General features: G+C 42.8%; 1 protein-coding gene and 2 non-coding genes across 3 annotated transcripts; all 3 read right to left on the bottom strand.

The window, feature by feature from the left end:
• Window positions 1–953: 953 nt before the first annotated feature.
• On the bottom strand, window positions 954–1,027 carry TRNAD-GUC. The gene has a single exon. It is a non-coding gene; the product is annotated as a tRNA-Asp (tRNA).
• Window positions 1,028–1,693: 666 nt separating this feature from the next.
• Window positions 1,694–4,394, bottom strand: LOC125546035 (cytochrome c oxidase subunit 2-like). Its single transcript, XM_048710146.1, has 2 exons — window positions 3,689–4,394; window positions 1,694–2,466 (listed from the first exon to the last, which is right to left on the bottom strand). Exons 1-2 carry the CDS (start codon window positions 4,074–4,076, stop codon window positions 2,072–2,074), a joined length of 783 nt encoding a protein of 260 aa, XP_048566103.1. The 5' UTR covers window positions 4,077–4,394; the 3' UTR covers window positions 1,694–2,071.
• A 16,321-nt stretch (window positions 4,395–20,715) lies between these two features.
• Window positions 20,716–20,803, bottom strand: TRNAS-GGA. The gene has a single exon. It is a non-coding gene; the product is annotated as a tRNA-Ser (tRNA).
• Window positions 20,804–22,621: the final 1,818 nt, after the last annotated feature.

Here is a 22,621-nt window from a genome sequence, read left to right as displayed (position 1 = left end):
TTGGATCGAAAGATCGCACTTCCGCTCTTCTCCTATCGGACTAGTCACTTCCCACTCTCCTCAAGTGAACAGTTTAGCCACTATCCTCCCATATACTCTGCTTTTTCATTGCTTATGAACTGGAACTTGTTGGTGCATGGATTTCACGTTTCAGCAGCACTTTGGTTTGTGCATGGTTGTGAAAAGAAGGCTTTCTATACACTTATATGAACTTCATTGGCGAAGAAAGAGAAGCTTGCCTTGATTAAAGCACAGCTTTCGCACTCCATAGGCATATATTGTTACAAGGTTTATGCCCAGGTCTCAAAAACGCCGTTGCTACATATCAACGCGCCATGACTAAGATCTTCGATGAGATAATACTAAGATTGTCGAGTGCTATGTAGATGATCTCGTTGTAAGGCGGTATCTATGAAGACATCTTTCAACATCTCAGAATCTATTCGACCGCCTAAGCACATGCACTCAGTTAAACGTTGGAAGTGCGCCTTCATGGTCTCGTCAGGCATTCCTTTTGATTCTGTTTGTCAGAGGTGCCTTTCATTTCATTGACCTTGGTACTGCATTTCATAGATACCTTCGCTATTACAGTAACGCAATTCTCCACTGAACCCATTGACCTAGGTACCGAGTCTGTTATGCGTACGTCTTTTCGGACTCTTTATTTGTTTGTGGACAACAAAAATGCAAACATGAGAAAAGGGGATCATTCCATTTTGAACACACCCATCTATCTCAGTTGGGCCGTTAAAAATCTGATTTCTACTTGTTTTAGATGATTCCAAAATAGATACATAGACATCTCGGTCAACGATTAAAGGATTGATGCTAACACCGCATATAAATAGATGTTCCCCACTGCTTGCTCCTCTTACCCGAATGGGGTTATATGCCTTAGTGAAACTCAGGGTAAAGTGGCAGAGGTATGACCTCGGGAAGAAAGAAAGATCGGGCGGGGAAAACGGGGTTTGAACCCGCGACTTCTGGCGTGACAGACCAGCACTCTAACCAACTGAGCTATTTCCCCCTTTTGTAACTACTGTCGATTCAACAGTCACCTACCGGTTACCTTTGTAACTATACCAAAGTAGCTGTACAACAGAATGCCCTTCGCCTTTAGTACTTTTCTTATATATATTATGTTATATACTAAATGTGTCAAAGCAATAGAACTTATTGAAAAAAAACAAGCCCATCTTTCTCAAAAAGGAAGAGAGGGTGCGCCCCCCCAGAGAGAACCCCATTCTTTCAAGAAAGTTCTAATTAATTATGTAGAAAAAGAAATAAGGAAAATAGGAGTAAGCGAGTAGGGTCAACAAGATTCTAAACGAATACCACAAGTGACGGAACCGACGATGATGAAGAGATAAGGGGCGAAGGAGATTTTTTCTATTATTCCAATTCTTATTTATTGATTATCTAATTTATTTAGATCCATATTGATTTTCATTTGCAAATACAAACTCTCTTTCATTTTCTTTTTACTTTTGCGCTAAGTATAAGGGAACTGAGAAAAAAAGAGCTGGCTTGGCTGGTACATCAAGCATACGACATATTGCTTGTTCGGTGTGGTACACATATCTGTCAATGTCAATCAAGTAAGAAAATGCATTCCCACTGTCTGAGGAAAAGGTGAAGAATTGCAATTTATTGAGCTTGTAAGGCCCGTTGAAGTCCCTGAGAAAGGGTATAAATAGGGCTATAAGTAGGCCGTTTGCTATTGCAATAAGGGCTGCTCGCCTTTCCTTTTGACGGCTTGGCTTCCTATCGCTCCTATGTAGTGGTCGGCCTTAAAAGGAGTCTTCCTACCATACCATCATGCATGCCTATGTTATAGTGCGTTAAGCTTCGCCAGAAGCAAGCAAGATGATGAAGCGAAGCTTCGTAGACAAGGCTCGTTCCGTGCTTGACTTACGAGCTCGTGTAGTAAGGCCTCACCCTACTTCAATAAGGGCTTATGCACTCCACTCGTAAACGAGCGTTAGAGCTTTTTGAGTGAGCGAGCTAAGCCTTACTGGAGCTTCCCCCTTCCCTCACCCGAGAATTGCATTTCCGCTTCAGCTTCCTCGGTTTAGTTGGTTTGGAGGATTAATTGATTGGATACCCAATCCGCATAATCTTTCAAAGTCACTGCTTCTACGATGATAGGCGTAAAGGCATGATTAGTTCCATGAATCTCACTGCACTGACCATAGTAAAATCCTTCTCGTTGTACCGAGATGGAGGTAAGATTTGAACGACCAGGTACAGCATCACATTTGACACCTGAGGAAGGTACAGCCCAACTATGAGGTACATCAGTGGGTGTTACAATCATACGTAGATGAGTTTTGGCTGGTACAACCACTCTATTGTCAACTTCTAATAAACGTGATTGACCCAATTCTGGATCATCTTCTGGAATCGTATAACTGTCAAAAGTGAGTGACTGTTCATCGGAACTGTTATAGTCCGAATACTCATAAGGTTGGGTCGACGCCCGCCTCCCCCCAAACTTGACTTGCAAGTTTCCCCGCAAAAAGCTCTCCACGCCTACTCTTATTTATAAAGAGCACTATTCTTCTTTAGTTAGGTAGTTCTCCCCCCTCTATGAGACCGTAAGACCCCGGTGGAATCGAAGGCCCGCTTACTAATAGGCAAGAGGGGACCCTTTCTCGCCCAGCCCTACCTACATCAGTGAAGCTGGAACCGAGGAAGACAATGTTCAACACACATGAGACAAAATGAAGGTATGGGATGGCCAGTTCACCACGGAAAGGGATGCTAGTCGGCTTTGGCAAAGTTGTAGGCCCCAATAGATCAGATCTCAAGAGTGATTCCTCACCTATCCTGCCAGGGGCCAAGTCGAAGGCCCTAGTATAGATTCCCTATGCTCATGTGAACGGCCGGCCTGTAGATCTAAAAGGATCCATAAAAAGACCGGAAAGTATGTTTGTCCACGAAAAAAAACTCGTTCATGAGACCTCGAATTCCCACATTCCAGCCTGCATTATGCCAGCAGGTCCCACCCCCAATTTCTTGAGTCACCCTTATCTAAAAAAAGGACGGAGTCTATCTAGATCATAGGATCACTGTATTCAGAGGTCAATTCTCTTTCTTTGACCTCCCACCGTTCACGACATCCCTTGCTTCTCACAAGAACGGCTCCTCGGTGGAGGAGTAGAAGCGCTGGTCCCCTTCGGTCAAGTGCTTGTGCGTGCTCTTACCTACCGTAGGACCTCCGTCCCCGAAGCGAAGAAGGAGGAGCAGGAACAACAGGTTGTCCTCTCTTGGCCCAGTAGTTCCGCAACTACTACCGTGGTTGTTGCCAACGGGGATCCCCCATTCCGAAAGGTAACGGGACCTGCCCTTAGGTCCAAAGTTGTATGCCACTGCTGTGGTGCCGATAGATTCACTACTGAAGCCCCGTTATCGGACATTGCAGGCTTAGCATCTATTTTTCGTATATCGCTCCACCACACCGAGAAGAGGTATGTGTACCTCCAGCAATAACAAGAATGGAACCATAGGCTCCTATGCTGGGAGCATTTCGGGGTATAGGTCTAACCACCTCAACTCCCCGTTTCTGGCATGCTATAGTTCTTTTAGTCTCTCGACGACGGGAATGGGAGATGACCGGTAAGCCAGATGCTTCGCGAACCACCGGTACATTTCGTTGCACTTAAATCACCCTCGTTAAGAGGCGCACTCCGATACCATTGATGTCCAATAGCTTTGATAGTAATGGCTGGATCTACTAATACCCCGTCCATTGAGTATAACAGAGCAAACGATGGTATAGCAATGAACAAAAGAATGACACTTGGAAATATGGTCCGAATAATTTCGATAGTAGTTCCATGAACAATCCTTTGTGGGATTGGATTAGTTTGCTCGTTGAAATGCCATAAAGCGCGAACCAACATCCGTGATACGAAAACCAAAATAAGAATGAGGAAGAAAAAGATATCGTGATGTAAGTCAATGATTCCTTGCATCATAGGTGTTGCTGCGTCTTGAGATCCTAATTGCCATGGTTCCGCAGCATCACAAAGAGCGATTGTGAGGAATCGACATGATAATGAACGAAGAATCATTGGAATTTCCCATCTTTTTCAGCTCTGCTCCCGAAAAGAGAAAGGAAAGGAGACTGATCTTGACGTTGGCGTTGGTTTTTCCAACGAAAGCCTTATTTAGCATGTAACGTGAACATGAGCGGACACCCACACAATCTCGATTGGAAGAAAAAGTACCATACCATTGTCGTTTTTAGGGCGAAAAAGAATGGGTCATCTTTGTCAATTGATAACTGAGTGAGAGAAGACAATCACGTTCTTAAAGCGGTCGGTTCGCCGGATTCACAACCTTCCCCTATTGGCCGGCTGCCCGTGAAACACATAGGCTCCTATCGCATTTATCGACCGAGAATGGTCTTATCACAGAAACACTTTCTATATGATAATTTGAGAGTTGAAAGCGAAAACATTGATTTCTAGTTTGATCGGGATTTTGTACTTATTCATAAACAATATGAAATGAATCGACATGTTAAGCATCTCATCAACTATCGTAGTTAACATACGCGTTTTCAAGTTGCATTTCGTGCTCTTTTTCGTCGCCAGCTAAATCAATCAATTTGACAAGATCGTGCATCAATCACCTCGTCCGCTAGGGAAATGCACTCCTGAATAGACTCGATTCCCCGCCCCGCATCAGTGAAATGTCTAAGACGCAACGAAATAGCTACGTTTCTTTCTATATGATAATATGCACCGAGGGGAGGAGTAGTTTCAAATAGAAGTCAAGTAAACAGATTCAAGTTAGCCCAGTTTGGTTCCTTGGAAAAGCAGTTCAAAGCAAAGGGTTGACGGGTGGTGGAGTCCCATCCCAGGTTTAGTATATAGCCCCTGTTTTCCAATCCGTAAACGGTGGATTGACTTGCTCTTTATCAAATCCACATTAAAAAGGGGTTTTGTTGTTTAATGCTTTGATCCGCGCACCTTATTTCTGATTGAACCACTTCCTCGAAAGGACATCGTATCGGTGCCAGAATATGGGCTAGCGGTACACCAACCTCCTCACCAACTGCTACGCCCCGCGGGGCTTCTTCCTAGCGCTATTGAAATGATATTCCTATTATTGGTCCTAGCAATATCTCTGGACCAGGGCACGACACCTATCCAACTATGTCTTGTTTCGGTTTCCGGATCCGAATCTTTTGTTATACTTATGTATGGATGATTGTGCACAACAGGTGTGGAAAGTGCGATAGAGCTCGAAAATGGATGCCCCTATTTCAATTTAATAAGTGCTTGTGCAACGGCTTGAAAGTTACAGACTGAGTCAAGTGACCTGTTTTTGTCACATGATCCAGAATTGCATGAGAACCTACAAGTCCTGTTATCGTTCTTAATTCGATAGCCACGGGACAGCCGTTTTCTCGTCTCTCAGGCTTTCTTATACCTGCACTGACCTCAACGGTATCCAACCTGCTAAAAATATCTATACCCATTAGCTCATCACGCCAACAGTTCTCTTGGGTTGACTGAACCTACCTATCCGAAATCCCTGTTGCCAACTTCTTACTGCACAGAAGCAATGGAACAGTATCGTAAAGTGAAGTGAAGCAAACAAACCACTCCTTTGGAATTGATGGACTTGACACACAGCCGACGATTGAGATGTGCCATTGTCATCATCAAGATCGTCCATCACAAGTACCTTCTTTTCTGCATCCGTCAGTTCCAGTTTTCCCAGCATGTTTTATTACTTGCCTCGATCGATACCATCCACTTATTTCTCTTTCTCACGGGACACATAAAGATACCAGCGCTTGTGCGAAAAGTTGATGCTTGTTAAGCCATAGCTATCACTTCTCGCGCCAAAGCGCTCCCACCAACTACAAAATACCTTATAGGAGGGGCCCTTGTCTTCAGCTAAAAAGAAGCAGATATTGCCGTAAGCAGGAGATGGAAAAGCCCACGATCCATAACTTACTCACTCAGATATTTACTAGAGCTTGGCAGTGAATGAAGGAGACTCCGAATCCTATTCAGATTGCACAGAGGGCTTGGAAAGAGGCCTCTCGTGTAAGATAAGATTCCATTCCTTCCTATCGAAAGGCTCCGGTAGTAGAGCTCAATTCGGAATGTTGATATAAAAAAGGGCAGATACAGAGAGTTAAGGAACAGATGTTGTTGATCAAGTCTTTGGAACGTAGTTAGTCCCATCCCTTCCATCCGGCCACTAGTCTAGTTCGGTCTCTTCAAGGAGAGAAATCCTTTCTCTTCTCTTGCTCTTGCGGCAGACACAGTGATTCTTCGTTCTCTGGTTGATGGCTTTCAAAAGTAAATTCCAGAAAGAGCCATTTGATCCCCATCAAAGTCTGCATTGAAACCCTTACACACTAATATACTTGATACTCGATCTATTTCACCGTACTTCTACTTCCTGACATTAAGAAAGTTTAAAACAAGGTCCTTCAAGAAGAAAGGAAGCACATGCTTGAGACCATTACGATTCCTGTTAGTGATGGTGCACTTGCTGCTAATGTTAGCTGTATTCAGTCTCTGAGTGGTCTACCTGTTGCTGCATCATAACCGGCTGACTCCTCTATTGGTTGCTGCTGGTTTATACCTGCATTCCAATCCGGTTTGATTTAGAGAGAAATCTCAATCCAGCCTCAATATTTTGGATTGATCAGACCGCCTATTGTAGAAGAGATTGCTTGCTAAAAATAGTACCGCATTTGTGCTTAAGAAAAGGCTTTCTTGTCCGGGGTCTATATCCACTTTTAATACACCACGCACCCCACTACCAAAAACTTCTCTTTCAATTCTAAACAAAGAGAAAGCTCAGGCGGCTGCTCAACGAGGAGGTTCATGCTCGTTAACTTACACTTACTTTTAGCACTTCTCTACCAGTTCTCTCTCATCGTGGGCCAAGCAGTTCTCTCTCATAGATAAGAATATCCTGCTCTTAGCACCGGTTTTCACTTCGTGTAGCAGCTTCTTCTTCTTTTGTCTACTCAAACACTTCATCCATGAGAACCAAGTTTTGATCAATGATATATTCAAAAAGTAAGAGCTACTCTATTAATCTACCTACCTTGTCTCCGGCCACCATGTTTTCTCCGAAGGGTGAAGGCGGATTCTCTGAACTTAAAATAAGGGCGAAGGATACATACAATATGCCGGGTCTAAAGTGAAGTAGTACAGACACAGGAAATCAGAGAAAAACTTAGAGAGTCTCCATAATCTAGACTTCTCGGTTTCTTAATCGGTGTCTATCTTACTAAGATACTTGTGCAGCTTAAGGTGCTGGTGCTCCACCCCGCTCTAAGAAGTATGACTGTGATTTGCCAATACCCAAACGGGTAGTGTACTGCTCGCTCCCCTTCTTCTTAATTCAGACTTGTTTGTGCACACAACCTTCCTATAACTTTCTGACCTGGATCCAACCAAAGAAGGAAGATGTATGGCCTCCCTCGAACAAAAGAAGGAAGTATGGGAGTTTACCGGTAGGCAATGACCACAGCCGAAGTAAAGTGCTCAGCTCAAAGAAAGAAGGTGGTGGGGGCTTCGAAGAGTGAATAAGTTCGTTCGCAGTGATGTGTAATCTCTTCAAATCGAGAGAAGAGGTGTAAAAAAGAAATGCTTTTAGGCAGGCTTACTTGCTTAGTATGTATTTTTTATACAATCAAAGACCAAGGTTGTACGGATAGCAATTCTGGACCATAGGCATAGCAGCACATAGGTATTCTCTCTTCTTTCTCAATTCAGGGAGGACACTATCTTAATTCTTGTGAAAAGGCAGAAGCAAGTGAAAGGGCAGCAGTATTATATGAGTTCTAATAAGAAGGGCGAAAAAAAAGTCATGTATGATAGTGGTCAAAAGCCTTCCATAGAAGGGAATAGCAACCTCACTAGAAATTCATAGCTGACTAGCGTACGGACGAGTTGGTCAGGCTATGAATGAAGGCTACTACTCTTCAGGAAGAAGGTACTAATAGCTCGCTCAGAGGTTCAGTCAAGCTCCTCACTCTTGGTCTGGCGGGGCATATTAGATATAGTAGTGGTGTTTTGAAAGCTTCTTATTTTTTCTAATACTATAGTAGGAGTAGGTCAGGTACAACTTCTTATACTAGGGATGCTTTTTTGAATCATTGAAAAAGCTTTCAATAGTCTTAGTAAGTTTCAGAAAGGAGAATACCAAGGTTGAATCGAAGATAAAAGTCAAGCAGGTCACACCACCGATGAGTTGTGTAGGAAGGATTGCTTGTCAAGCTCTTGCGGAATTTGGACTTATTATTTTGACTTATGGCTCTGAGAAAAACCCTTTTCTAGATTAGGCTTTTAGATCTACGAATTACGAGAGAGATCTTCGAAAGTATAAGCGAGATGCTCTTACACCAGAAAGATAGTATAAGCTAGTTCTCACTAGCCGGGCCCTTACTCCTAATACTCACCAGCCGAGCCCTTACTCCCATCTACTACTTCTTATTAAAGCTGCAAGTGCAGAGGGGAATTTCGCAAGCTAGGAGGAACAGAAAATCCTAACTAAGAAACAATCAATCAGTCCACTAAGTCTGTTAAGTAAGAGTTATATGAAATACTCTGATTCAATGTACGAGTGACTCAATCCCAAAGGTCAATCCAGCCAGCCGATTTTCAACAACAAAGGAGTTCACCGTGGAAAGATAAAGTCTAATGACAGACACTGGTAATTCTCTCACTGGGCCAGCCACTAGAATCAGTCAATGAAAAAGCAAGCAAGGAGATGTCCTCACTGGACATTTATCCTATTTGTGAAATCCTTTCTATGTTTCTGAGACCCGGAAACCTGTCAAGTAAGTAGGGATTTCTTTCTCCCCATCCATGGTTTCTTTTACTTTTTTATAGGCGTCCGGCGCATGCATACAACCATTCCTTCTTCTCCTCGGAACGTCAGGTCGGTCGGAAAGAAAGCGCGGTGTAGCTGGCATCAGCATCTCTTGTTAGGTTCGCACGCACAAGGGTGGTGGGTAGGTCTCTTTACGTGTCCCGCGAGGCTTTGATCTTTCCATGTATTGGCGCATAGAGATTTGACTGAGCAGTTGTATTTCTTTTATGCACATTTACTTATGTTGATAGAGGGAGTGGGATGAAAAACGCATAGTAGGAGATTGCCTACCTACCACGTCTCGTAGGAGACCCAAACCTCGCATACGGGTGGACCGAGTCGGGTGAGTAGGCTGGATTGCTAAGTTCTACCTCCGTTTGATCCTCTACCAGCTCTAGTGGTCATATAAAGGAACACAAGCGGGTAACCACTTAGGGAACTAGGACCCGGTATCTGCTGATTCCACTGGAGTGACTTACTCTCGGAGGGAGCACCGGTTCTTGAATCCGTTAGTAGTACACGTAGGCGCGCGAGCACTACGATATCAGAACTTACTTTCTTATTCCATTTTCGTGCTTAAACAACGATTCGCCCGTGGGATGATCAGTGGGGTTGATGCCCTGTAATCATACATAGTTGGACTTGTGCGTGCCTTGCTTGTACAATCAGAAGCTCCAGGAGGAACCTTCCATGGAGGACAGGCGGTGAGCTCTGGATCCTAGGACTGTGACACGATGCAACACTTCCCATTTTAGGCGGAGCTTGCTTTGGGACTGTGGATACACGACCTTTTTGAGGACAATGTCGCCTTGGAGAATACTCGCTCTTTAACTCGGAGTCGTAGAAGCTAGTGTTGTCTTGCTTGCTCGAAACGTGCTTGAGGAGTGATGTGTCTCGTATTCAAGCGACGTTGCTTCGGAGAGCGACCACCAAGGAGCATCTTGAAGTGGAGTACGACGACTTCTGCTCCAAGGGAGAAAGGTATGCGCTTGTGAGGCGGCTTTTGCTTGCAGAGTTGCTTTTGAAGATGATCCACCCCATTTTCTCAGAAGAGAAGTCAGAACATGTGTTTTTCACGACCCGGACGATAGAGAGCACTTTCCAATAAGCATTACAGACTGATCACATGGTACTCTCTCTACGCCCAATGGACCTTCCTCTACTGCGCCAGGAAGAAAAGCTGGATCGACGTGTTATAAGCCGTCACCATAGCGGAGAGAAGCTAGATGGCTTATCGATTGCTAGCTGTCAGCATAGGTAGTATTTTGGTACCAACATGCCAAGCTAGCGGAATTCTTCACAGGGAAACAACATCTTGAACTTGGAAATGATCGTTTCAACGAAAACTGTCTATTTATGAGAAATGCTATGTTATGTTTTTTCCGCCCGGTGAGTAGATACGAATCGAGGTATTGATCTGTTTTGCTACCAGGAGGGGGGTTCGGGTACACGCCAGCTCTTTCTCATATAGCTAAAAAAACAAGTGATTTTGTCTTGTCAAAGTAAAATACTCGGGGCAATCTACTCATATCAAGCGGGTCTTAGCGGAGTCCAATTTATCAAATTTTCATTGTGACCTTTATTCTGGTTAGGGGCAAGCAAGAAAGGGCGAATACGGGAGTTTTATTGTCTTTCTGGGCAACTTTCCCAAGTCGTTCCACAAGAGATAAAAAGGATATAATGGTGATGAAGACAAAGCGCATAGAGCGCATACAGTTACCTTTTCATTTAATGAATTTCGTATAGAGAAGCAAGTTCTCATATCGGATCTAGAGATGCTTTCCTGTTGGTTAGTGGTCCTACCCGTATCGATCCTTCTATTGAGAAGCACCATCCGGAAAATGAATTACCCGCAGCTCGAGCAGAAGTACTCCGAAAGTCATCTTAAGTAACTTAGGTCACCTAAAGTCACACTAGTGCCTCCATATCAAGGAATCTATAAAAGATACCCGAAAGCCCCAAGAAGATATGGATGCGATAAACTCTCTGAGCCGAGAGGTGAAAGTTCCGGTGGTGATGGTGGGCGGCCAGTCGATCCGTACCGATGCTTACGTTCGGCTTTGCTCCTATCTTAGCAATCCGAACTTACTATTCAAGATGGGCTCCTGGCAGGCTGGAGCCACCTACTCAATGCGATCTTCCGAATGGAATGTATCAAGAGCGTTCTTCCTTTGGTCACTCAGGTTAAGGAAACTATTCCTACTGTACTCGTGTCGAAAGTTGTTAGCGCTGCATGCGCAAGGTTCCCGTTCACTTCGTATTACTTCCGGGCTGGCCAAGCCGACCGAACGGAGAAAACACCCGATCCGATAGTGGAAGAAGAGAAACTCGATACAGCTGCCTGGTCATAGATCTTACCCTATGTATCTCCTGGGAACTTCACACCCACACAATAAAGATATTGGGAATGGAGACTTCGAAGACGAAAGTGATAGTAGCAAGCAGGCTTATCGGCGGGCTAGGGGTCTTTAACTAACACAAGCCTGAGAAGGAAGCGTTCATGAATATCAATCATTAAGAAAGTTGTCCTTGTTTGTGCGTTGGGTATTACAAAGGACGGAAAGAGAAGGAAGAAGCGTTGGTCAGGGTATAACATGGGTCCCTACCAGGAAGGCCAAATTATGCTGTCTATAATTACATCGGTAGGACTTTTCCCAAAACCTATAACTGGGTGTTATAGCTAAGTGTGTTTGCTTCAACGCTTGGATTTATCCATAGCTGAGGCGAGCAAAACTCCCCTCTTTGTTGTCTCTGGCCATCTCGGGTTAGGTATGCATTAGACACCAGAAATGGGTTGTATATGAATAAGAATTTGGACGCGTGCGGAAACACGTTCGCTCTACTTCGGCCTAGAACTGAGGGGCCGACACAAGACCTATTTCATTTCGGGGTGGACATCTGGTTCAAACAGTTGAGGGGAAGCCAAGAGAAGACGCTATTGGCAATTAATCAAAGGGTTTTGTTTGATGCGAGTAAGTAATTTATCGTGAAGATCTGGCCAAGCTATCGTCGGGTGGAAAGGTTATTCTTTGCTAGTAGTGCCCTCTGTAGGAAGAATCGTAAATGCCGGAGGACGCGTTCAACATGAATTGTCATTGTGGAATGAAATCACCTCTCGAATCGAGCAAGAAATGACTATTTATTTGATAATAGCGACTTATCACAAAAACAACCAAGGGTCCATCGACCCGATTGAAACTGTCTTCACTGCGTTGAATCGAAGGGAACTACTATAGAGAGTGGAATAAGCTACAAGGCATAACACTATGAGCTTTTCTTTAGATAACCTTAATCACACCAGCTTTTCCTCATGGGAGGGTAAAGGAAATAGGAATGTATGAAATCTATCCCAATAAGAAATGCGGAAGGTTGTCAACTAGAAACCTGTTATCACTCTCTTCTTCCGATCGTCCCATCAGTTTCTTGTAAGCCTGCTTCCTCCGATGATCGGTTGCGGCTAACTTCTCTCTCTTCATCTCTCTGAGTTTGCTTCTTGGTAGTAGTTACCCCTGTCAGAACCTTTGTCTACTCTTTCGTATAAATACGCTGATCTGCCAGCCAGCCGAAAGTAGAGAACCACATTGTATGATCTGGGGCAACTCTCTGTTATAGCAGCGATTTCTTATTCATTCAAGGCGCCCGTTCATGTGTTTTTAAAGAAAGGATACCTTGTGATTCCAGATTTCAATAGAGATTCGATTCCTCACATCTAAGGGAAGACAGACACAAATGCACAGACACATTATCCGGGGGTGTCACCGTTTGCATCGTATCAGTATCATAAGAAAAGATTGATTGTTGTGAGTGATTTTACTACCCTTCCAGACTTAGCAGGTAATGAAGCTGCTGACGAGGGAGGAAATGTCCGTTGAAAATAAAGCGAACCAGTGGGGCTTAAAAGTCACTCTTTGAATAGTTTTTTAGACCGTTAAGTTGGCAATCTTTCCAATGATGAGGCTCCAAAGTTTATTACATTTCCTGGCCTGCCGAGGACAGCACTAGATTGATTGCTTACCGACTTTCATTCAGATACCAACCCATCTTTTTATCAAAAGCATGGAAACTATCTAATCGAAGATAGAATTCACGCCTGTGAAAAGTAAGCAATTTCATCATTTTCCTTCGCAACACAGCTCACTCAATTGTAGAGATACCGAACAGTTTGAGTGATCGATCGACCTTGTCGCACGATGAGCCCATTCTCTCTCTTCCATCCCGCCTTCTGAACCGAACCCTGGAGAAAGACTTCTTGAACAGAACAGAGCAGCAATTCTAGAAACTTCCATTTTCCATTGATCTGGGCGTTGCTATTAAAAGTGGGTCTACCCGCCCCGGCGTGACTCACACTTGACCAACCACTTCTATCTAAGAAAATACTTAGGTAGGGTCAATCTCCCTTCGGGGTTTACGCGTCCTAGTCCGAACCATTGGATCGATCAGAAGAAGAAAGGCAAAGGAATTGAAAGGTAGAGTAAGAAGCATCGCCCAGCAGAGTGATTGAGGGAGTCTTCCCCAGCCCAATGGTCTTCTTTTTGTTTTTCACTCTCCTATTTGGATTTTGGAAGAGTTCTACTACTGTTTCAGTAGTTCTAAGACCCTTCCTTCCCTTTTCAAGTGCTTGCTATCCCTCTCGCTCTACCCGTCCATAGGGAGCCCTAGTTTCAGCATAATAGCCTCGTTTTGAAGCGCTCGCTTCATATGGACGTACGTCGAACAAAGGAATCTTATCGGCATACCCACCTGCTGGGCGTGGTTCACTTGACCGACCAACCGACCCAATAGTAGGAGTAGGCGGCTGGCTTCTTATGTGAAGAGAACGGATGGAGAAACAGATGCGCGAAAGAACTAGTCCCTTGGAAAGCTTCGTTTTCCTAACCCAACCTAAGCATAATGAGCTGGTTATTTGAGTATCGAAGCTGTCGAGTGTTCCATTCTTTCGTATGTAGACCCCAGCGAAGAAGGAGAATCAGAAATGGAACTAGTCGAACACGCATAATAAGATACCGGTTTTAGGCATAACCCCGGGTTAAATAAAGTAGTAAAGGAGCCCAATCTAGCTAAAGAGGGGCTTCTCCGCCACCATAACCAACTAGCTACGTAGATGAATTATCCTTGCGTTCAGCTATCAAACCCATCCACTAGAGCTTGAACCCATGCTTGCTCAAACCATCTGTTTTCTCTTCTAACGAGCATGGCTTCCCTGTCACCTACACTAGAGACGTCTCAACAGTTTAGTTTATTCATAAGCCTAGTACACAAGGAGGGTTTTAGCACGCACTAGCTGTACTGTAGTATGATCTGGTATCAGCTGCTGTCTCTCCTTGCTATTATAGTTTAGTATAGGTCGCCTCAAACTCAAACAAAAACGGGTGCACAGTTCTACTGCGTCTTATCGAATAGTGCTTTTGAGTCAAAGTGCAATCACCATTTCAGGTACACCATCTTTGTCAATATCTACAATTACCTGTAGAAAGAATGTGAAAAACAACTCAAGGTCATTTACAGAACGAACAGCAAAATAGGATCGATCGCGAAATCAAAGAAATCTTTCACCTCACTTCTAAGATGAGCTAGCGCTCGCATCACCTTTCGATATCCTATATTTTTGATATTCAACAAGTAGCATTTCCACGGCATTCTTTAGATGGATTTCACTGCCCCTCATCTACTCCTCAGCTGGGTATCTATTTCTCAATACGGTGCTTTAGTGACGGATTCTGGCATCGCATGGATCTCTTAATCAAATAGGGTCTCCCGGATAGGTCAAAATGAATGTGACACCCGTGATAGGACCACTACTGATTAAACTAAGCCCTTTAAGGAAGGCGTACGGCAAACACTTGGACTGAAGCATGAGCTGGTTCAAACCACTATACCTGATATATCACGAAATCTATACTGGATTTTCAGCGCTGCGCGCAAGGTCAGGAAGAAGAAGAAGTGTGTGAGATTGTAATAAGTGTGATTGGAGAAGCTTTTAAAGAAGTGGAGGAAGTAGAATGGATAAATTCTATCAATTTCTAGCTCTCATAGCTGAATGAAGAAATAGATAATGGGATGCATTAATAGTTTCATCCAATTCCTAGCAAGTCAAGTACATAATAGTATAATTGAGTATTTAGAAAAGCCTGTCTAAGACGAGTCGGTGTTGTATGCTGAGTGTGGTTTCTTCCTGTTTCCGGAGTAGCCTCTATATATTGAGTTTATAGGATGGAGTCCATATCCCTCCTTTTTACTTCATGGATCTTGTCAGCATACAGGATACTGTCGTAAAGAAAGCGGGTATCTTAGAATATGGATCAGCAGCGGATACCAGATTGGTAAAAACCTGCTCAAAAAGCTAGAGTTGATGGTTTCGGGAAAGCTAAGCTAAAGCAAGCAGTAAACTAGTGGGTGCAAGCACGTTAATGAAAAAAATGTGATAGAAAATCCTACCGTTAGCAGCGACTGCGACACTTCGTAACAGCTCCTTAGAGATCAATGTCTTATTGGTATTTGCTCGATTGCAGGCAATAACGTTAGTAAATTAGGTGAATGTACGTAAATTGAGGTACACGAGTCTAGCCAGGTATAGGTAGAAAAGGGGTATAGTAGGTCTCATGGAAAGGGAGATAGTGGGACGAATAGTTCATCGTGCAAGTGTTACGAATAGATAGGAGTCTCGACTCCGTCCTTCGAAAAGAAGATGGTTCGCGCTAAGGGTGACTAAAGGCAGAGAATTCTGTACGCCAAGAAGAAAAGAAAGTTTGTAGGGGTGAGAATGAACTTTCAAACCCTTTTCTTGCCCCTATCCTTTTTGCTTTCGATAACTTCTATCTCTTCCTAATCATATGAGTCTAGTGCAACATACTACTACTAATATGGAGTCATATTCTTCTTAAGCCTCCTTTCCCAGATCCAAGTTCCGAATCGCAGGGAGAGATCAAGACAATGCAGCAGGGTTGGCAAGCATACCTGTATCACTGAGCAAATCCAAAGCATACTTTCCCTCTAAAGAGTGAAGAAAAAGACTTGGTACAGCTAGAATACCGAGTGGATGTGGAATCCTACTTGAATTCCAGTCAGAAAAGGAAACTCGAATCCGGAACTTGCTTACTTCGGCTTGATCAGATACTGGAATCCAATCGGGGAACTTGGTTATTGACCCACTAATCTTTCCCTCTTTCGAGTCCAAGTCTCAAGAGGGCGCTTAGGCCGGGCCCTTCTCCAGAGTTCCGATACCGATATCACTATTTCAATTAGTTGATTGATTTCCCTTAGAATTTCATTCCTCCTCAAGTCCCAGTTTTGGTCAAGTAGTGGCAAGTATCATCTATATCTGGCAGATAAGCTTTCACATGCATGAATTGAACTACCGAGATCTTTTCTTACTTGGCAACTAGAGCCTCCCCTTCGGGATTCGAGATTGAAGAAGAGGAAAACTGCTTCTAAAGGGAACTCGAAGTCCTAGACCTAGAATGCGGGTACCGTTCCGGATTCCCCAGGATAACCAGATCACTCAACTGCTGAATCCTTCCTGAAATCTCTGTCTATCTATGAGATTTTTTGTTTTTCGCCACGTGCAGATCTACTTTGTCGTGCAATCGGATCTCACCTCTTGCTCTCCTCATTCCACCTGTGAAATAGAATTCATTAAAGAAGAATGCCAGTATCGAAGTAAAGTAAACCATTCGAATAGCTAACCATTCACTGGCTTCGCCCGGTAAGAAAGTGGAAACTGCCTGGCATGCTTCTTGCTTTCTTTCCATCCCTAGCACACAACTTAGTAGATAGTAGGCACACAACTCCGCTAAGAGCTCATCGAACTTGAGTTGTAGAGTAAGACCACAGCTCGATATGGTTCATTTCAGTACTCATTCACTCGGTATGGTTCACCACATGCCTGTGATCTCTCTCAAGCTAGGTTTGGTATCGGTATCGGAGAAGTCCGTCATTGAAGTGGTAAGTGGGCGTAAGGCCTATGTATTTCTTATCAGTGGGATTTATTACCTTGAATTCGATTGATGCGGTTCTAGCTCGTTTTAAAGAGCTTATAGAGCTAGTTTTGCTTGACCCCTCTTGACGTTGCTGGTCATCCCAACTCGTATTAGCTATCGAAAGCCGTACTTACTTGACATTCCCGCATGCCATAAGTCATCCCTACAGAAAGCACCACAGGCACAGTAACCGAAAGATGGTCTTTTCTCACTCTCCCTGTAGTCAAGACATAGGGAGTATTATGACCTGTTTCACTGACATCAGCATTTTTCTCTCGTCCTTCGCCCGCTATCCATCCTAACTGCTCTTACCGCTTCTTCTTCTTATTCACTGGCTTCTTCTTATCTGCTTTCTTCTTCTTTGTCTGATGAGATTCTCTCTTCTTATAATCTTTGATCTTCTTATCATCATCAGATTTATGATCTTTTAGATTGCATTTTTTCGTTAGATTATTCATTTTGCCTAATATGCCGGTTATGACTTTATGGGTAGTAGGATGGATACTATCAATAGAATCCTCTCCTACATGAGGAGGTTTAGTTCCTATCCACGTTCCATCCTCATCGTATACTAATTCTCGCTTCGTACTATTTCCTATCCCAACTACGTACGTATTGATTTTTTTCTCTACACATAAATTTTTAAAATCACGATGAAAGTCAGCTGAACATGAAAATTGCTGTTTTAATGTTGGGTCTGCTAGCTGGTTTATGTAAGAATCTTTAGTGATTACCTTTCTAACCGGTCCTTTATGCTTCATGATTATTTCTTCCTTATCTTCATGTAATGCATGTATGCAGTATGACTTGGGAGCCAAAAAGATTCCCTCTTTTACATAGTGCTCCTTCTTAAACTTTCCTATTTCGCTAGGTGATACCATTTCTTCTGGAAGTTCGTTCTGAACAACAATAGAGTCCGTGTCCATATAATAGCAATCATCCCTTTTAATAAAAGGGTATAACACTATCCTGGCATAGGCAGCAATAGCAGCTGAGAGCTGAACTGCTGTATTAGCTGGCTGCTTTGTTGTCTCCTCCATTTCCTTAAACAAATCATCACTCACTTTGTTTTTATAGGTTACTAGGTACAGATCATCATCTAGATGAGTTGAATCAATAAATCCATCCTGAGAAAGGGCCATTTCCCTCCGTCTTCCTTTGGGCAACGAAGAGTGCATTCTCCATCCAGTATTTGTTTGATGGTTCTCTATGCTTTCTTTCGGCTGGAAAGCTAAGCTATTCTCAGTGCTCTTACTTCAAGGATAAAACAAACTATCTATTAAAAAATCCTTATCACTACAAGCTCCAATACCACGGGGTAGTGACAGAAATGTGAATTAGTACCCGTATCTGCTGATACCTGAATTGCTTCCACTTTAGAATCAGCTAGGCAAGAGCCCTGTTGTCCTACTGAAATGGATTATAATAAATTCACAAGCACACGGATAATGAAGGGAAGCAGATAGAACCTATTCAATCAAAAAACGTATTCTAACGCCTGTATTTAGATAAGAAAAGCGAGGTTTCAATGGCTTGGAAGGGAATCTATCATCTGTCGGTCTAACGGGGGTTATAAGATGGATAATCTCACCAATGCTCTCTGACACAGCATACCTGCTATCCAAAGACCCCACCTATAATGTCAAGATAGCTCTGTCAACCAACGTTGTTTTATAGATCCAACCTTACCAGATGGTGTTTCTCTTATCTTCTCCTGAATGGGTTACTTAACCCTAGCTATATAGGTGGGGCACAAGAGACGGTACCAAGAGCTGGAGAAGCACCTGGCCCTGTACCTGTGCTGATTGAGTTCGAGAGCACCGGTATTTATTGCATTAGGACAGGTCTTGCATTGCTAGAGCTTTTAGGAAGACGAGTAGCTCTCGAGTACGTTTCTGTTTCAGCCACTCCAAATGAGCGCGTTTCACCATGCTCCACCAACTGTTCCAAACTGGCATCCTTTCCTAAACTCAATGAACTAATTGAGAATTCTTCCCTGCCTGTCGCAGAACCGCTGTGAAGCATCCATTCTATTCAATTAGAAATAGCATCTATAACTAGTAGTAGACGGTTGCTTCGAGGTCTCACAGGTCCTGCTTAAGCGAAAATGTAGTTGTGGAAGTAGTCCTGCCCACTTTGCCTTACGCTCATAGAGATCTATAAGTATCCCTCTTGTCTAAGTAGGTAAGTACGCTCAGCCCAGTACTAAACTTTAGCATTAAAGCCAGAGTCCTTCTTTTCATGAATGTTCAGGAAGAAGAGAATCCCTAAGTGAGAATTGAATGCCATCCCATTTCCTAAAGAAAGAGATTTCCAATATACGTGAATCACGAAAGAACCAATGCTGTAACTTGCTTCATCCGGCATTATAAGTAATCAATGAGATTTTCTTCCTTGAGAACAAAAAGCTACACGAGGAGAGCCTTGTTTACTGATATGTTACTAAAAGACCAGAGGTGATGGCCTCTGAATTGCAGGGTATGGAAAGTGGGTGTTAATCAACAAGATTATCCACATTTGCGGAAACCACTACTAGAATAAAGTTAGATCTTTATTTCATTTCAAGGAAAAGTTTCAGGGTTTAGCCACCACTCAGACAGTAGTGAAAAATCAAACTAACTCTAGGCGAAAGTGCACGGAGGATCTGTGCTTCCTTCTACCTTATGAGCCCTTACGAAATGCCATTTTGAATGATGGACAAATCATGGGTGTCGGCGGTCTAGTCAGAGCATTTTGGAGCGCCTGAGCGGGCAAAGTAGGTTGACCCGTCCCGAGGGGGAGGGAACAAACGGGCAATTGAACACCATAGGGCACAAATGAATCGCCAGTAACGACCTGTATATATCAGGCAAGAGGTGCTACTCCGACCCGGAATCCTGTGTGATGGTTGGTCACCTTACCAATAATCTTCTTAATGTTGGAGAAAATGAGGATCATTGACTTAAATTGGAATTGATACCTAGACTACTTGGTTCTAGCTTGCCACCCGAGAAGGCAACGTATGCACAAGTATAGACTATAGGTAACACTGTAGGGTACAGCCTTGGGTAGTCTTAGGGTTTTCCAAGATATGATATGATCGGGTTATTTATTAGAATTGGAAATAGCTAGACGAATAAGTAGGCTTTAAAAGGACGAATAAAGTAGGCCTTCTAACTCAAAGTACTCCAGCTTAAGGAAAGACATGCAACATTGGTGATCAACGTATGGAATTTCCGCTATTCCGTTCCGGGAAAACACTTGTTTTTTCACGTTTTTCCTTCGCTGTTCTTTCCTGGATTTTTTGTTGATGATTCTTCCCCTTAAAAAAAGCTTTTCCCTATAAAAAATATGTGGCCCTTTTCTTTCCCGAAAAGGCATTCATTGTTCGTTCTGTGCCAGGAACCAGATTTGAACTTGGTGACACGAGGATTTTCCAACTCTCCCTCTGCTACCCAACCTGAAGCTATCCCTGACCTATTTTATGTGCATCATCCTAGTAGAGTACTTGTATCTATGTCAATTAAAGGGACTCAAAAAAGAAAAAGTATTCTCAAATTTGGACTTAGTAAATATCAGGATAATGATATGGATTGTGAATGACTTACTTAATAATAGGGATTACTTGCCTATACTATAATATGTTCATTTGTATGAATGGGATAAGATCCAAAGAAGTCAGTTCGGATCCGTTTGTGAAAGAGTAGAATAAGAAAGATAGTGAATCTTGTTTGAACCATTAATGAAAAATAGAGGTTGGTACAATAGTTAGGAAGTAAAATGGGCTTTTTATTGGGGATAGAGGGACTTGACTTGAACCCCTCACGATTTAGAAAGTCGACGGATTTTCCTCTTACTAGAAATTTCATTGTGGTCGGTAACGTTGGTGAATTAACAGAAACGGAAAGAGAGGGATTCGAACCCTCGGTAAACAAAAGCCTACATAGCAGTTCCAATGCTACGCCTTGAACCACTCGGCCATCTCTTCCTACATAATCTTATATTGACCAGAAAACTGAGGTGAATAGCGAGTTTTCGTATCACTAAAAAGTACAGGTACAACCGATCACAGGTTCATAGGGAGTTTGACTTCCTTTCCAATTTCATATTTTCTCAACAACAACTTCTCTCATCCCCACGGATCTATTCAAAATTCTGGAATCGTCCCATGTTTCTATTTCGATTGTATGGCGTGGCGTATACACGTTATGCAAACAGAACGTATGGTTACTTTACTCTATTTTCTCATGGCTTGTTAAACCTTTCTTTTTTCTTTTTGGATCATAACCAAATAAAAACTTCTCGAGTTATCAGAATCCATAGTCAAATTCAGTCCTTGGTTATTCAAGTTAGATGAAATAGTAATAGTTTGGCTCACATTGGTATACTACGAAATCCAATCTGATTCAAATATTGAATATCTCTCCTTGTCGGGACAATTTAAGCAGAATAAAATATCTATTATCGATTTTTTAGAATCGACATTAGTCTGTTTTTTTGCTATTTCGTACTGTATAATTCCTTTGTTTATGGGATCATTTTCCCCGAGGGTTTCCAATCAATGGGGGCGTAGTATAGGTAGTTAGAGAGTGTAGGCTCCCCTAGCTTGAATTCTTTTTACCCATTCTTTGAGAGTGATAGGTTTGATTTTTCCGTACCGTAATAGAAGAGCTCAGAACCTTTTTTCCGCCTCGCCGCCCAGAAAGACCTATAGAAGAAGGAAGAATTCAATCCGTATACTCCAAGCGCCGTAACTATCGCACTTTCCAAGCAACCCTCCAATGAAGAAAGTGCAATTGAAACAATCAAGAACTTTTCTTTTGCGCTAAAAAAAACTTGAGGCCTTTTCCCTTATTATATGGCATATCCATACTTTAATAACCTAGTGCCTGATCGATTGAAAGCAATATTTACTGTCAGATAGAGAGATGCTGATAGGAAAAAGGATGGTATTTACTTATTCTCAAGAATATATAGAAAGGGAAAAGCTTAATAGCCACTATTGATCCCCTGAACAGAGCACATGATTCGGGATCAGGTGCGATGTGAAGAGGTAGCCTAGCCTTTTATGAGAGTCAATTGGGAAGTGGAAAGGCAAAACCATTAGTTTAAGTTCCCGGCTTTAGTCCTCTGTGAAGTTCAGTCAACCATTTGAGTCAATTTGGAGTAAATAGTAAGACTTCGGATCGCACCATTCATAATGTTGCATCTCAATACTTGGCATCTTTTTCCCACTGCTGGCTCAGAAATTCGCCTTGGTTTCACCGGAATTCGTTTATTTCGTTCATTAATTCGTTCTGATAGCTACGCAGAGGTCTTTCCTTACGACTCCCGTGCTTAATACGAAAAGCGGTTCTTGTGTGAAAAGTGCCAACTGACTATCTCCTTATTTTCTGATTGTTCTTCCGATAGGAATATTCCCTTGATCAGCTAACCTGGCCCAAGCATAACAATAGTGCATTTCCCCTTGATGGTACGATTTACATATCTTCTACCTCTGCTACTTCTGTTCAGGAAGGTTAGTTTAGGCACTCCATCCCTGAGGGCTGCATCAGCTTATCTTTCTAGAAATCCCAGCTATAAGCTAGATCGGTATAAATAGGGCATTAAGCAGCAATAATCCGAGCGGTATTCCTCGCTTCTGGCACGTGTAACTCTTACCTTTTCTATCTACGTGTGGTTTTCATGAAAACCTATTTTATCAACCTATGGACTCCTTTCAATGACAGAGTCTTTGGAGCAAATTGGTTCAGGATTCTAAGGTTAGAAAAGAGTTACCACTCAAGGGAGGAACATGATATGTGGAA

The sequence above is a fragment of the Triticum urartu genome, chromosome 3 (assembly GCF_003073215.2).
Source record: "Triticum urartu cultivar G1812 chromosome 3, Tu2.1, whole genome shotgun sequence".
Taxonomy (NCBI): Eukaryota; Viridiplantae; Streptophyta; class Magnoliopsida; order Poales; family Poaceae; genus Triticum; species Triticum urartu.
Note: the sequence above shows the minus strand (reverse complement) of the source record. Positions and strands in the feature narration are given on the sequence as shown.

Coding starts and splice junctions, on each gene's coding strand:
- LOC125546035 (XM_048710146.1), bottom strand. CDS start 4,076: ATGATTCTTCGTTCATTATCATGTCGATTCCTCACAATCGCTCTTTGT. Junction 2,467..3,688: donor TGGACATCAATGGTATCGGA/GTGCGCCTCTTA, acceptor CGTCGACCCAAC/CTTATGAGTATTCGGACTAT.